General features: G+C 44.6%; 1 protein-coding gene across 1 annotated transcript; it reads right to left on the reverse strand.

The window, feature by feature from the left end:
- Positions 1 to 740: 740 nt before the first annotated feature.
- Positions 741 to 1,901, reverse strand: FGFBP3 (fibroblast growth factor binding protein 3). The gene is made up of 2 exons (XM_059730356.1): positions 1,688 to 1,901; positions 741 to 1,509 (listed from the first exon to the last, which is right to left on the reverse strand). The coding sequence occupies exon 2, from the start codon at positions 1,444 to 1,446 to the stop codon at positions 790 to 792; it is 657 nt and encodes a 218-aa protein (XP_059586339.1). The 5' UTR covers positions 1,447 to 1,509; positions 1,688 to 1,901; the 3' UTR covers positions 741 to 789.
- Between the last annotated feature and the right edge of the window lie 14,637 nt (positions 1,902 to 16,538).

Here is a 16,538-nt window from a genome sequence, read left to right on the forward strand (position 1 = left end):
GGGCTGCTGCTGTTGGCTGCTTCTGCTGGTGCCCCCCCAGATTCAGGAGGCATCAGTCGGTCGTGCCCAAATGGGCTCTCACTTCTCCTGGTTTCCACTGACCTTTCTGGGAGGGCTGGAAGAGCAGGGAGTGTGATGGTGAAGGGTTTCTAGGATTAAGCTTTATAATGTGTGCGGCTGCCAATGATCTGAATAAAAGAGGGCACAGCAGGAAACACAGGTTCAGAACTGAATGAGAAAGGCTCCAAGCATGAAAATGGAGGTAGGGGGAGATGATCAAGATGTAGATACTGATTCCCCACTTCTTCTATGTGGTGATGGGACTGAGGAAACACTCTCCTAGGCAAGGGGTGGCAGCAGCTGAGAAAGATGGGAGGAGAGGGGGAAGCCAGGCTGGCTCAGCCTGGGAGCTGCAGCCATGCCAAGGCCTATTTGATGAGCAACAACTCAAAAGGAGACTGGATGCACACCGTGCTGGGGTTACTTGACCCGATGATCTCCCGAGGTCCCTTCCAGCCCTAAACTTTCTGTGAACCTGTGTGCCAAATGCATCCTTGGGACGGCTCATAATAGCAGGGACAGGGGTTGACAGCAATCGCCCCAAGGTGGGGCACCGAAAGGAGCCCCCCGCCGGTGCCCACTCCCCTCTACCAGAAACGCTGCCCCATGAGCCCGACGACGAGGGCCCCGGGCTCCCCGCTCAGCGACCACGGACACGGGTGGGGGCACAGCAGCATCTTTATTCCCACGCGGTGGGAAGCGCTTTACAAGCCGGGGCCACCGCCCGGCTCAGCCGTGCCAGAAGTTGACGAGGAAGGAGCAGAGCGAGTGCCAGTTCTCGGAGCAGTAGGTGGCGGCCAGGTCCTCGCTGAGGCCCGTGGGCGGCTCGGAGCCGTCTGCAGCCGCGCTGGGCCGCTGCCCGCCGGGCGCTGCGGTGGCGCCGGGCCGCGCTTTCCTCTTGCCCGCTCGGCCGCGCTTCTCCGCGGGCTCCTTGGCGCGGGGCTGGCCCGGGGCGGGCGCCGCCGCGCTGGGGCCCGGGCCGGGGCCGGGGCTGGCGGGCAGCAGGTGCAGCTGCGCCTCGTGCGGGCCCTGCTTGGCGGCGCAGAGGCGGGCGCGCAGCGGGCTGCGGTCCTGGCACGGGTGGCGCTTGCGGCGCAGCTTGCCCAGGATCTGCTTCCAGTACTGGCGGCCCTTGGCGGCGTAGGCGGCGCAGCGCTCGGGCTGCCCGCGGTAGGCGCACTGCTGCGCGGGCCCCGCCGCCGCCTGGCAGCTCAGCCGCAGCTCGGTGGCGCCGGGCGCGGGCAGCAGGCGCCAGCTGCACAGGTGCTGCTCCCGCGTGGAGAACTGCCCCGAGCGCGCCCAGCCCGCCGCCGCCTCGCCCGCCCCCGCCGCCGCCGCGCCCAGCGCGCCCAGCACCGCCAGCGCCAGCGCCACGGGCAGCCTCATCTCCGCTGCTGCCCGCCGCCGCCTCTGCTCATGCAGCTGCCTCCGTGCATCCGCCGCGGGCTCCTGCGGGGACAGACGGGCACACGCGCGCTTAGCCCCCTCCCGCGCCCGGCCCGGCCCGGCCCGCGCGGCACTGCAGCACGGGGCAGCCCGGCGGTGCGGGGCAGGCAGAGGGTCCAGCCTCGTCTTCCCCAGCGCGGCTTGCTTCCCTTCGCTTTTCTGCCCTGCCGATGACACTTACCGCGCCCCGCGAGACGTAGAGGTGGAGGTGGCGCCGGCTAGCAGGAGCGCGGGCCAGCCTGCATGGGGGATTGCCCCGTTAGCGGGCTGCGTGGAGCATGAATGTGTTATCAATAGCACAGGAGGGGCTACCCCGGGCTATGCCCCTCCCCAGCCTGATGAATGCAAACACGCACAGCCCCGTCCACTGCGAGAGGGAGCGGCCAGACCGCCAAGCAGATCTTCTGTGACAGACCTGACACCCTGCCCTTCAGTTAGGAACCCCCCCCCCCGCTGCCCTGCTCTGTATGACAGCCTCCCTGGTACTTATCTCACTTGGGATGGTAGGGTGCAATTGATTCTCACATTAACCTGTGTAAGGAAACTAGACGCCAGTAATACAAAACAAAAAAAAACAAACAGAATTTCGCTTGTCTTCTCTTAGATGTTTATTCTGAAATAATTCCTGGCGTGGGTGTTTTTATTCCAGAGCGAGACTTTGGTGTATAAAAACGAACTAAACTAACACCAGGAAATGGCATTCTTAGTCTATCTAGCACAACAGTGTCAACCTCAGGGCTGAGTCTCGAATACGTATTTTGGCACATTTCAAACTTTCAGTATTTAACAGGCAAAGGTGAGATTCAAACTAAAGTTAGAAACTGATTGTTGTTGGTGGCTGTTGTCAATGGCTCCCTAGGCCTCCATTTTTATTCAGTGCTGCTTTACTGCTGCAGGCTGGACTTCACCTGCATAAAGCCAATGCCTGCTGATGAACTTTGGAGAGATTGGGACTCTAATATCTACACCTAACCTGGGCCAGAGCGCAACAACAGGACAGAATGGCCCTGTAGCTGCTACTGCAGTTTGAGACCGTACAGCAACAGCTGCGATTGCATTTTCTCTGGAAAACTGGATAAGGAGCTAGGGCCACTTAATCTACATAAATTTAAATTTCCTGCCCTCTTATCCGTTCCCTCCTGCTGCAAACTACCTTCTTTGTATCTAGCCCCAGTAAGGGACCCCCTACAGTGATGAACTGGTGCTGATGCCCCTGTGGGCGACCACCCCCACCACAGTTCCATCACTGAGCTTATTGTCTTCTGTGAAGGAACTTACTCACTATAAACTTGTGGGCATCTCTCTTCTGTGGACACTCGTTTATTGAATTTGACTGAAAGTGACTTTTTGTAAAAGTTTATGAACTGAGACCAAATGTAAAATGCCTAGCATATGTGAAACCATGATAGAAACAGGTCACAGCCTGAATCTATAAAACAAATCAATCCCGAATAAAATATCTTTAAAAATTCATGCTCCCAGAGATCATAGCAGCTTCATAACTGCCAGCCTTCCTCAAAAGCCTAAAAGCATCTAGCATGTGTCAACAAGAAATTTTTTATCTCCTACAATTTAGATATTTTTGAATGATCATATATTTAATTGCAATGCTCCTTCCTCAAAGTGTTTAATATCTTAACATTTTGTCCCTTTATTCATTTTGGCTATTTCTTTTGATCCTGCTTATGCTTAGCATTTTGTTATTGTTGTTGTTAGTGTGACTGAAACACTTGGGAGTACCAGTGGGAAGTCAAGAGCCCATTGTATGTATTGCTATAAAAGCACAGAAAAATGCTGGGTTGCAGCCCTTATTCTCAGTTCTTTTAGCGGAACTTTCTCATGCACTAGTGGTAGAAACTCCAGAATAGTTAGCAATAGCTGTGATAACTGAAATGTAAATGAAGTTGCAAAAAAAAATCACAAAAAAACACAGTAAAAACATTTTCATTGCAAGACTAAGGTGCCTCAAAATTTATCCCTAGCGCTGAAAGCTTGGCAGTTCTGTGCCATCACATACAAATATCAATAAGTATGAGAAAAATAGGAAATGAGAGCTGTACAGTTATTTAGCTGGAGAGCAACTGCTGTGCCACTGTATGAAGCCAGATGTTTTATCCATTTGTTACATTTGTTATTGTTCGAATAGTTGTGCATACTAATAGTAGTGGCTGCAGACTGAGAGAACCTAAGCCCAAGATGCCTTCAGTTTCAATCTTCAGTAGTTGCAAAACTACATGGTTGTTTGTTCCTGGTTCGAAGGTGCTGGCCTCTTTTCAGGGGTATTAGGGTCCTTGTGGTCCTAGTCGTGTCAACAGGCTTAAGAGCCCAGGGAAGTATATATTGTCCTGTGCTGCTCAGGAAACATCTGGATGCTGGAATTTTATTTGATTTTTTGCAATATTTTTAATTGGACTAACTGTACAATTGGAAGAGATGTTAGACAAAGCTGTGTCTACTTCTTTCCCAGACCTGAGGAAAGGCACTGTGTCTGAAAGCTTGTGTAACATCTCTCCCAACTATAGATTTGATCCAATAAAAAGTATCACCAAAAATAATCCTGGCCTATCAACACCTGATGGGATTTTTTTCAGTTTTCACACTGAAGAGTCTCTCCCTTCTGGCTGTTCAGTTCCCTCTTGTTCCTACCCTCATACTCTCCTCCACTCTACTCTCCTTTTCCTTGACCCCATCCCTTCAAAGTCCCCTCTTCCTTCCTTTGTGTCTCTCTCCAGCTAATATTCCCCCAAGAAAGCCCTGTGCAAGGACTAAATAAATGCACAGTGACTCCAGCTACTGTGTAGTAGCACCAGTGAACATCTTTGACAAATGTCTTTTAAGTGCCGCTACTGTGCAGTAGCCTAATAATACCGCGCAGTAGTGTATTAGCTCTGTTAGTGCTGTGACACAATACTGCACAGTATTATTTGGCACAGTCAGCGTCTCATGTAGACATGCCCACTATATCCCATTTTTTTAAATAATCAAGTACGTCAAGTACTCTACCTTAGTGATGCAAGAGACTAGTAATAATACTCTATTACAGGGTTTCAGACCATTACTATACAACATACTATATATGTTGCACTGTGTATTGAACATAAACAGGCCAGTTCAGAGGGCAGTATGACATTAGAGAAAAGCACATTTTTCCTTATTAGAAATTTTGTTTCTCTCCACGTGCTGCATAGAGCGAGCCATTGCTTAGCCCGACACCGCCACCTAGTGTCACGGTTCACGAATGACAGACAAATTGATTACCCAAAGTATAATCCGGGCATTCCGGAGAGAAGAATGAATTGAAATATCTGCAGCTTTTGCATACACCAAATGTCAGCAATGCTGGAGCTGTTCAATGAGTCTTTACTCAATGAAGTAAATCTTCCCCTTTTGCCATGCTCAAGGGGGCTGAGAGTGCCAAAAGGATAGATGTATACTCAAGGCTTTTTTCTGATTTTCTTGTAGATCTAGCCCTATAGTTATACGCAGACCAATAATAAATACTAATATCCTGGGTTTACTTGGGAAGATACTGCACATAGAATGGGTTAAAAAAAGTTTCCAGTTTTTGTGCTGACAGCTGGGTCTTTCCCTGAGTCATTCAGCTGCAGTCTGCGGTCATATTTTCTAAAGCTATCCACGTTATATACAAGCCAAATGCATCCCTGTATTGTAGACAAGGTTCCTTGGGTGAATTTGATATCTTTTATTAGACCAACCCAAATGGTTGGAGAATAGTTATTAAGCAAGCTTTCGGGTTCAAAAACCCTTCGTCAGGCTAATGAAGCTTCAGCAGTGGGTGTGTGCTCTTCCTGGATGGAATGAAAAGTAAAGAAGCCAGAGGCTGGGCTGGGGAGTCAGTTGCCAGGCAGATTGTAATGTATCAAAAATCCAATGTCTGTGTTTAGTCCCTGATCTCTAGTATCCAGCAGGTTGATGAAATGGAGCTCATAGGCTGGTTTCTGGGATGTGTTGTGTAAATTTCCCTTGAGGATCAGGACTGAGAGATTGGAGAGAGAGTGGCCCTCCTGTGAGAAATGTGTCCCCACCGGTAATTGGGTGTTTCTGTCTTTGATGGATTTCCGGTGTGCGTTCATTCTGGTGCACAGTTGTTGTTTGGTCTCTCCTACATATCTTCCATCAGGGCATTTGGTGCATTGGATGAGGTATATTACATTTCTGGAGGTGCAGCTGTAAGATCCTGGGATGCTGATGGCTCTGTTGTGGGGTGTAGTAATAGTGGAGGTGATGGAGATGTGGGGGCAGGTTTTGCATTTCTTGTCATGGCACAGTCTGGATCCTTTTGGTGTCTTCTGGGGCTGAGGAAGTTTGCTTCTGGTGATGAGGTTGGCGAGGTTCGGTGCTTATCTGAAGGCTAGGATGGGTGGCTCTGGGAAGATTTTTTTAAGAATAGGGTCTTTTTCTAGTATGGGTTGCAATTTTTTGAGAATTTTCCGTATAGGTTCAAGGGATGGGTGATAGGTCATAACCAGCGGTGTGCGATTTGTGGGTGTTTTTCTTCTGTACTGCAGCAGTTCTTCACGTGGTATCCAGGTGGCTCTTTCAAACGTGCGATCTACCTCTCTGGAGGAGTGTCCTTGCTGGGTGAAAGCCTTTTTAAGACTGGTGAGGTGGCGATCCCTGGTGTTCTCTTCAGTACAGATGCAGTGGTATCTGAGGGCTTGGCTGTATTCTCACCTTCAGGGGAAGAGAGTTACACATTGCAATGAGATCATCTTAAAAGCACTTAAAACTTGAATGATTCCACATTAAGGCTCATTAACAAGTGCTAAGTGCCATTTAGGAGTCTTAAAAAAGTTAAGACACTTTGGGTGATTATTTTTCAGCTATGTTACCTAGCTTGAGTTAAATTAATTTCTGGGTGTTCATCTGAGGTAAAACTGCCATTTGTAGCCCTCCAGTATCTCAGGTGTACTATCGATCATCCAGAACTCCAGGACTCTGAACTGACAGCTGGGAACAGCTGGGTGGGGATGAGGTGAAATAGGGAAAACAGAACTAATTTTGGTTCTGTCAGTCTTAGGGTATTTGTAACAGATGTGCTCCAGAGCAGCACATTGAAGCAACCTCTCTGCATGTGTATAGGAACCCTTAATGTGCTTCTTGCACCATCAACATTTCACATGGCTGCAGTAGGGATTTTGGTGTTTAGGGAATGCAGGATTATGGCCAGAGAGAGGAATGAAGAAATGGCCATTCCCCCAGCTGCTCACCGAATTGGACAGAGTACATGGTAGCATAGAAGCCTTTTGAGAACGTTAATTTTATAAACAGCTTCCATGTAAGTACACTGGCTTCAACTCCCTCAGACATGTAATGATCCCAGTGCTCTGTAGCCAGGGTAGTCATATAGTCACTCCAGATGTTATGTGTACCCATTAACCCGGCAGCTCTAATGCATTTGTAACAGGACATATCATCAGTGCTGGGGAGGTGAGACATTACAAGAGGGAATTCATACACAAAATATTAGTGTCCCATCTAGTTCTAGTTTTATCTTGTTCTCAACACAGAATAATATTTTTTCCCTGCTGTTACTTGCTGTCCTTAATAATCCTTGAAAGGTGGGCCAAGAGGCTCTTTACAAAGAAGAGCCAAACATCTCCTATAATGGCATAACAAGAGATTAGGTAGACAGGACGGCACTGGTCTATTTAGAAAAATAAATTTATTCTCTTACTTCTGAACCACAATACAAAATAAATGATAGGGTAAGGGAATGTTTCCTTAATTTAAAGAGAAAAAGGAACTATTCTGTTGATTGCTTTATAACTGTGTTCATATTTGGCAGCTTCTAAGAACTATGGAAATGCTACCTAATTCATCCTCATTACCCAGTAAAGGAAGTAAGTGAATACTGTTCTCATCATAGAGATAGGAAAGCTGAAATTCAAATAGCATGAGGGGTAGCTCAGGTCGTTTAACCTGCAGTAACAAATTTTGAGGCTGGATCTGCTCCACCTGCTGTATTTATACGGCCTGTCTGACCTATTCAGATTCTGTATAAATGAAGTTTGTAGGGTTTTTTTGAAACACCCTGATTATGAGGAAAACATTCTAGTTGTGGATTGAGTGAAGCCTTTTAGAGTGTCCTCTTCCTGAGTCTGCTGGCAGCCTGAAACAAAGATTTGGCATGGGGAAGAGAGGTATGGGTGAAGCATTTTATGTAGATCCATTTTCCTTTCCTGCAGTCTCTTCTTCCATCCATCTTACACATGCCTCCTCTTCCACATACTTGCCAAAGAGTAACAATAGCACTTTAGTTAACAGGAGATATTGGCATGAATTTTTTTTTTTTTTTTTGCTTAATATTTCTTATTTAATTTAGAAGTCATTTCCATTCTGAGCTTTTCTTTAGACCTTCATAATCTTGTCTACAATCACCCCAAGAGCAGCAGGTTTTTGCCAAAACTGCTGGGCAGATGTGTATTGCAGCCAAATGGAGAAGAAAAACAAGATTCAGATTGTTAATTTTATAAATAGCCTCCATGTAAGTATGCTCACTTCAACTCTCAGACTGATGGCTAGAAAATGGTATTTAAGGTTTGGTTTTGGGAATTGGCTTGTAGATAAAGTAGATAGACACTTAGAATAATGATCCAGGGCAATGACAAGAGTTAAGTGATTTCTAAAAGCCTGTTTTTGACAAAGTTTCCTTCAACGCTCACTGTGTCTGATGCAGCAAGTAGACACACAGGCTGGGAAATTAAAGACAGGTACCACACAGTCCATAACCTGAACAGTGTACCCAGACAGAGATAAGGGACTCTGCAGGTTACAGTGCCGAACTGCAGAACTCTTGGGATTTCTGGTTTTGATAGATAGACCAAATTAGGAGAAGCTGGTAAATAACCAAATTAGGATGCGTGCATGTGATGGGTTTGTGAAACAAAGGAATATGCTGACAGAACAGAACATTTAAATATCAGTGGGAGAGAGAAAGACAAAAAGTATGTGTATTGATAGCATACTTTCTGGGTTATAATACAGTAATTTCTTTTCTAAGATATCTAGAATTTTAACTTGAAGGAAGTGCACTAAAGAGAAATTAAATTACCACTCAGTTGCTACTGTAATTCATGGGTCCTAAAACTGGTTGATAATTACAAGCAGAACACGCCTGCAAGAGTGAAAATGATGAGAGCTAATTAGAGCAATCAGTATTACACTGTAGTCTGGAGTGCTAATTAAAAGGAGTAGAGATAACATTTCTATACACCCCAGAACAAAAATGAGACAAAGCCTCTTATTACTAGTTTGCTACTTCTAAACCCAGTTCTGCTATGAAACTGCCTCTTCGCGTTAACAAATCTGTACCAAGAAAACAATTTATTTTTTCTGGGTTTCTCACTGGTAGATGCATTATTTATGTATTCATTACTGTACTCTTTGTTATTTTACACATTCATTGCTTGAAATTATTTAGTAAGTCTGAAGCCTGTATATGTCCTTAGACCAACACGGCTACAACCAAAAACCTTAGTAAGACTTTTTTTTTTTCTTTTCACTTCATACAATGCTTATGTACCTCTTTTTATTTCCTGGAAACTCTCTCCGTCTCAGAACTGAGCAGTAGAATAATTTTTATATTTTGGTTTCCAGTTTAAATTTGGTTCTAGAACAAAATATCAAATCAGACTCTAGGCTGCAAGGCAAATATTGTTACCTTTTCACCTTTTTCCAAATGTGATTTCTGGTTATTTAAATCAGTCTTGTCAACAGTTTTAAAATGCAGAGTGATGTGTATTGATGTTGATTCTTCACTGCCTGTTATTATACTGTTGTTTTCACCCGGTTTAGCTGTGCTATTGCAAGTGGCCTTATAAAGTACTTTGGTTCTGACTCCACCTTTGTTTATGCTGATTTTTTTACACAAGTATAATTCCACTGACTTGAGTGAATTTATTCTTGGCTTGTCCCATGTAAAAAGAGATGCAGGGCCACTATGTATTGTCTTCGCTGCATAGTTTCTAATATATAGCCTAAAATAAATCTCCAGACTGGAATGTCAGCTCAATGTAGTAAGAGATAGCTAACTTGTGAAACAGTATTAGTGCTGGCCAAATACCATCAGCTTCTGTAAAATACAATATGTAATTTCAGTAATTAGTCACTTTATTAAGCCAAAGTGTATGCACATCAAGAACATTTGTATTTCTTTCTTTTAACAGACAGCAGCTCTGAGATTATTCTAAATTATATCAGCAGGAATAGTCCTCTAGAGACAAATGATGACTGGGGGGTCCTAGAAATCCATGTTGGTGATATCACCCAGTGCCTTATGGTATAAGGTTCTAGATTTTTAACAGCAGCAAAAAAAGGCAGATTCTTGAGAAAAATATCACTTCAGTCATGCAGCATATCATGGTCATATATATTTGAATAGGTACTATCATTTTTCTACTCTGCAGTACTACAAATTATTTTGCCGTTTGTCTTCAGGGACTTACTGATGCTTTCGTAATGAGAATTATAAATCACCTCTTAGAATCACAGTACAAAAAACAGCTAATCCTTGGACTGTACTTACTCTTTGGAGTAGATCATCGTAATGATAGAGTTACTTTATTAATTGGAAACAGATAACATATGGAGACCTCATATACAGAAGAGCAAGAAAACTTTTATCTCCAGGCACCGAGTCAAACATGCAACTGATGTAAATTAGCATAGCTCCATTGGAGTTACTCAAGTTGAAATTACACCATTCGAGGACCTGGCTTACTTGAACTCTTAAGCCCAAGTATAGGAATACCTAGGAGTTGCTTTCTGAATACTCCAATGCTCAAGAGCTTTCCACATAGCATATAATTTCTGCTACTGGCTGGAACATGCAAATGTCCATGTAGCAATAAGAAGTCACTTTTTTGTGAATAATGCGTGTGTGACTTCTGAAGATCACTTTTTTCAAACATTCATGCAAGTCACTTAAATACTTCTGGGAAACCAATGCAGAAGGGGTGAGAGCATGACTGAGGCAATTTGTTTTAAAAGGCTTATAAATATTTATAGAAAAACATATACCATTTATCTGATGTTAATTAATATTACCTAGCAAATTAAAATAGTAAAAAAATCAGATAGGCCAACCCCCAAATCAGGTGGTCATCCCATTTACTAACCTTTACTTCTGTGTTTTGGAATCATTATACAGTGTAAGGGGGGAAAAATTATATTTGTGGCAGAGCAGATGTCAAAGTAGAATCTGTATCTTTCTCCATAACGTTTCAAAAAAGCAAAATGAATACCCAATTAGGAAAGCATCAGATTTGTCTCCTCTCTGTGCCATGCAGAGAAATATGCCACTAGCATCAGACTTGCATTCATTCATTCTTTGCTACCGTAGCTTGCATACCTTGCATGAACAGGACTTTACCTAGCATAACAACTGAGTTATCTCTGTCCGCCACAACAATTTTGTGTGGGGTTTATATGACAATTAGCCTGATACAATTAGCAAAGTAAAATAGACAGGACATGGCATGTAGCTTCCTCAGGTGGTGAGGGAAAGACATAAGAATCCCTTCCAAAATGGTAATGTTTACAAGAACAGAAGTCCAGCTAATTTGCATCTTGCAAGTTGATAGAAAACTGATTCAGTCCAGTTTCTGAAGTCTCAGTGAAACAAAGAAATTATTTGAATAAAAGCATTCAGAAAATATTTATTAAAATAGTCCATATAAAATATTGTGTGTAAACAAGGGGTCTGGGTTAATGGGCCCCACACAAAAAGGGGCATTAGACAAAAACCCAGAGATCATTAGGGCCCAGCAGCAACCCAGGCAGTAAAGACAATCGGGGGCTAAGCCCAAATATAAACAGGGATTTGAAAAGAGTCTGGTCAAAGGGGGACTCTTGAACTGAGTGGACCTCTAGGCTGATCTATTAGATGCAGAGCTGCCCTAAATAAAACAGCATAAAGAATGAGAGTCTTTGGAAAAGGAGGCCTGACACCTAAAGTTTCCACACAGCCAAACAAGAAATCCTATAGTCATAACACTGTTGGGCTAAATTCTCCCTTCAGGTTATGCTAGGGGACCCAGCTAACAAATTTAGCTGACACGTAATCTTATTTCTTTGCATTTCAAATTGACCTCTTCAGCTTCAGAGTGTTTGAAAGAATCAGTGGCACAGCAATAGCAGATTGGGAAGCAAGAGCAGATTGTAAGGGAAGAAAGAGGAGGCAAGCAAATCACAAGCCCCTTCTCCCGTTCTCCCAAAGATACCAGGAATAGAATTCGCTGAAGATGCTATCCAAGGCAAGGATGATGGGGTGTAAAAACTTCAAACACTTTTTCCTCATCAGACAACAGAAAGTAAGGGGCAGTAGAGTAGAAAGTAAAAGAAGGCAGCCCTGGACTGTCTGAATTTCATCAGATCTTAATAGGTGGTCAGCTCCAAAACAGTGGCAAATAATAGTGATGTAGAAGCTCATCACTATTCAAGAGCTACTTAAGATGAAGGACAAAGCTGATATAAGCAGAAATGGGTATAAACCTGCCACGAATAAAGACTGGAAATTCCTGATTGTAAGAAGAGTGAAATTCTTTATCTGTCTTTCAGGTCAAAGTTTGATCAGTTTATGGAAGGACTGTGTGGGTGCATCTACATGTGCCACTAACGTGCAGCAATAAACTGCAGACCTTACTGTGCTGCAATTTATTGGTCCCGGGAAGCTCCTGGGCACACAGTTTACATGTGTGCCCAGACTGCAGCACGTTGAGCTGAGTCCCCAGCTGGCATGGGGCCTAAGAGATCAGCCTGAGGCTGCTCCAGCCAAGCTCAGTGTGCTGTTAAGGGGCTGGCTGGGGCACAAGAGTGCTTCAGTGTTGGGGCTAGCCAGTGGGAGTTTATTATTTTCATGTGCCCTAATGGGGGCATACATGTAGATGCAGAGACATTTATTGTGCAGTTAATTAGTCAACTGCACAGTAAATGTCTCATGTAGATGCATCCACTGAGATGCTTACCTATGATAGCAGGGATCTGGGCTTGGTGACTATGAGGTCCTTCCTGTCCTATGTTCTTAGGGTGATCCTTCATATTCTTCCCCATGTGTTACCAAAAGCTTGGGGCTCTTTGATTTTTAGAGAGACAATGCCTATCTAGCTACCAGTACAATATAGATTCTCACCTATACCAGCTAGAGAGACTCCAGACAGAGTAGGAGTATGGTGCAAAGATTGCCAGCAGGTTGTCTTGAATCTGAGTTCTCCAAAATACGCCCTCTTTACACTCAATATTTGTATGGCTTATTTGAATAAATATTTTCTGACTGCTTTTTATTCAAATTTCTTTGTTTCACTGAGACTTTGGGAACTGAACTGAATGAGTTTTTGTCAACCTGGAAGATGCCAATTAGCTGGACTTCTGTTCTTGTAAACATTACAGTTCTGAAAGAGATTCTTCTCTTTCCCTCACCATCTAGAAACAGTACTTGACATGCCCTGTTTCTTTTACTTTGCTGGCCAGGCTAGTTGCAACACCTGTAAAGGTTCACTCTCAAACAGGCTTTGGGGCCTTCTGCTTTAGCCACACTTCTGCAGCTCAGTAGGAATTCTTTGAAAGTAGCCAAGGCTGGCACCAGGTGATTCTGGTGCTGGATTCCTTCTGTTCCTCTGTATTTGTGAATTACATCCCCTAAAGCACCTTTAATGATCTTTTTCATTTCTTTTGTACGCATAATATACGTTTTGGTTGTATCATATTCAATTAACAAAGGCACATTAGTATTTCAATAGGACTGCCTATGTACAATCCAGTTCTTTTTATGAAAAGGCAAAGTATTAATTTTTATTCAAACTGCTTTTAAGTATTTTCCAAAAAGGCAGTCATTCACACTTGTCCTAGCCTAACATTAATGGCCTTAATTAACAGATTCTTATTCTATTTTCCTAGGCTACTGTTTATGGCTCAAATGCAAAATCATTTATTGTTGATTATATACAAGCTTAAGGACATATTGTGCTAGGTCCACAATCTTTACCTGTCGGTGTAGTCTGCCAGTGACTGACCATGTCGGCAGCCTACATGCTGTCATCACAGAGAACTTGCCACCTGCCTTTCTCCAAGCACAATTTTGTCTTTGGGTGGTGGAGGAATGGCAACTGCTTGACACTGCTGCTCCCTGTAGTCCATTCAGTGCCTAGGGGGAGTTGCTCCTTTCCCTTAGTTAGGACAACAGAATCTTGGAAAGATTTCTCCTTCCTGTAAGCTCTTTCCCGCTGTCCCACAGGACATAAACCACAATCCTACATAGTATCTGGAGGCTGAAATAGTTGCCATTTTTCTGCCTTTATTATGACTGGAAATCAAAGCTATCTCAGACACAACTGGCACACCAAGCATATGTTGGCTGATTGCAAGACACAACAATGGTGATGAGTATCTTTATGTATAGTGTAAGCAGCTCCTAACCAGTGTTTCCAGGATGAGTGCCAGTCAGTTTTGCTAGTGTTTCTCCTAGAGCCGAAAGCATGGGGGGTGTTTTGTACAATTGGCCTGAGACTCGGGCAGAGCAGCTGCAGTCCCATTCAGATGTGTGTGACCATTAAGAAACATGTACAGGAAAATTTTCTCATGGCTTAAATGTTGTAAGTTGTTCTACCTAGAAACAGCCTTACGCACTCTCTTTATGGGACATGGCATAATATCCTCTCATTGGCATCTCCTGATCTCTGAATTAGGAAGGTGGCCAGGACTGGGTAAGGAAGCTTGCAAAATGCTTGCACACATGGAACTAGAAGCTCATCTCTCTTCCAAGATATGAGTGCAGTAATTACAAAGGTGTTGAAAGGTCCCACAAAACCAAGGCAGGAGAAGACTGGCAGATACATTAAGGATTCCTGGGCCAGGCGCTGCCTGTATTGTTTTGCAATACAGAGTGCCAAACAGATTTTTAGTGCTAAATGAATACTACGATGCTAATTTAATTTCAATTCCTAAGCCAGTGATAACCACTGCACATGAAAAATAGTTAAGATTCTATAGAAATTCTAGGTGTAGGCTGGCCAAGAGGCGGAGAACAGAAGCAGAAAGTAGCTGCTCTCTCTGACATGTCTTCCTAAAAAACATTCATTTACAAAGGGTAGACGGGTCCAAACTGCCTGGATCAGTACTACAGTGTTATTAATGCCCACAGAGTGGGCAAGATGCACAGCTACAGAAAGGCCTTGGTGTTGAATTCCTTTCCTCCTGAAGTACAGTTTGTGTAGTTAGGGCCATGTTTCCAGTAGATCCTAATACTGTGTGTGGTTTGCAGGCTCTGCTTGCTCCCCATTCTTACCAAGGGAGGAAGAAACAAAGATGTGTCTATAAAAGACTAGCTCATTTTTATTTATTGTTGTAGTGTCTTTGCAGTGACAGAACCCTCCACTCTCTCAGCAGAGTTACTCTGATGGCATCCGCCATCCTGCAGCCAGCAGAAAGTGTGCGTAGACATTCCAGTGCCTTCAGCCAGCTGCTGCCAGCTAGTTGCTGTGGTCCAGATGGTAGGTGGTGCATTCCCAGAGTGCGCACACTCTGTGCTTTGGCAATGCAGCTGCTGACAAGTCATGAAGAGTCATCAGGAGTGTCCACATGAATGCTGCTGGCTTGATGATGGTGGCTTCTGTTTGCCAGTAGGTGTAATTAAGTTCTCATCTGTCTAAACATAGAGTGATAGGGAAGTGGGAGGAAGGCTATTAGCACCCTGGTGACCACTCATTTATGCTAGGAGACCTGTCAAAGGATGTGTACACATGGGTGGGCACTTGCTGATGTGATGAAGGGCTCTACACTACAGTACAGCTATGGATAGATACATGTTTTATCATGTTTTGTTTGCATGTTGTTTTTTAAAGGCCTTGACTGAAACCAACAAGCCCTCAAGACATTTGAAAGGAAATCAAATAGTCTTTTATTTTGTTTCAATTTGCTAATACAAAAAGAAGCAGAGGTTAGCTGGAAGCATAGGCCAAATCAGAAGCTGCTCTACTTCTCTCCATTGCAGTTGCCACTCACATGCTGTGAGTAGGCCTGTGCGAAGCAGCAAGTATTCAATTTGGATTTGGATTTGGCCAATTCGGAGGGACAGCGATTCCATTTGGTGATTCAGATCACTGTCCTGATTCGATTCGGCCAATTTGGATTCAGAGATTTGGCCATAGACTATAATGGGGAATCACAAAAATACCTATAGCTTTGTCATTTTTTTGCAGATTCAGATGAAAACAGCAGGGATGGTAGACCCTTCTGAGGACATGAATCCTGCCAAGTTTCAAGGAGGTAGGTGCAGGGGTTTCTGTGAAAATGCACCTCAAACTGTTGAAAGCAAAACTCATATCACTTGTGTGTGTTAAGGCAGAGCAGGATGAATGCAGCAAGGATGGTAGCCCCTCATACAGGCATGAGGCCTGCCAGATTTCAGGCAAGGTGGTGCAGGGGTTTCTGTGAAAGTGCACCTCAAGGTTCTGAAAGCAAATAAAAAAAGCAAATAGGTGCAGAGTGAGGAGGGTGGCACTCACTCCATCTGCACATGGAGCTTGGGGAACCCCAGCAGCAGGATGTTCACCTTCAGGAACACCAGCTGCTTCACCAAAACAGGGTCCAAGCAGGTGCAGCAATCATCCCCAGCAATGCTGAACACCCTCTCACTTGGAACACTGGTTGGTACACAGGACAGGTGTTCCCGGGCAACCCCTGGTCAGATCCTGCCACACCTGGCTGCAGGTTGCCCAATAGGCCCAGGGGTCTCATTGCAGTGGCTCCACATCCTCGGTAAGATAGGTAGCCACCAAGACCTCTAAGCTACCTGCCGGATGGTGGGATCTGGTGCCCTTGGCCCACATTGGCAGTGGCCATGGGAGGAGATTGGCTTGTGGTTGGAGTGCTGGCACGGAAAAGTGGATCCCCCATCTTCCACATCCCCCCCCCCATCTCTGCCCTTCTGCCTCCCTGACTCTGTTCACCAGCACCTCTGTCCAGTGATCGAGGGTTTTGCTGCTGCAGACCGTCTCCTTCACCCTCTGGTCGCA

This window comes from Alligator mississippiensis, chromosome 6 (genome assembly GCF_030867095.1).
Source record: "Alligator mississippiensis isolate rAllMis1 chromosome 6, rAllMis1, whole genome shotgun sequence".
NCBI lineage: Eukaryota > Metazoa > Chordata > Crocodylia > Alligatoridae > Alligator > Alligator mississippiensis.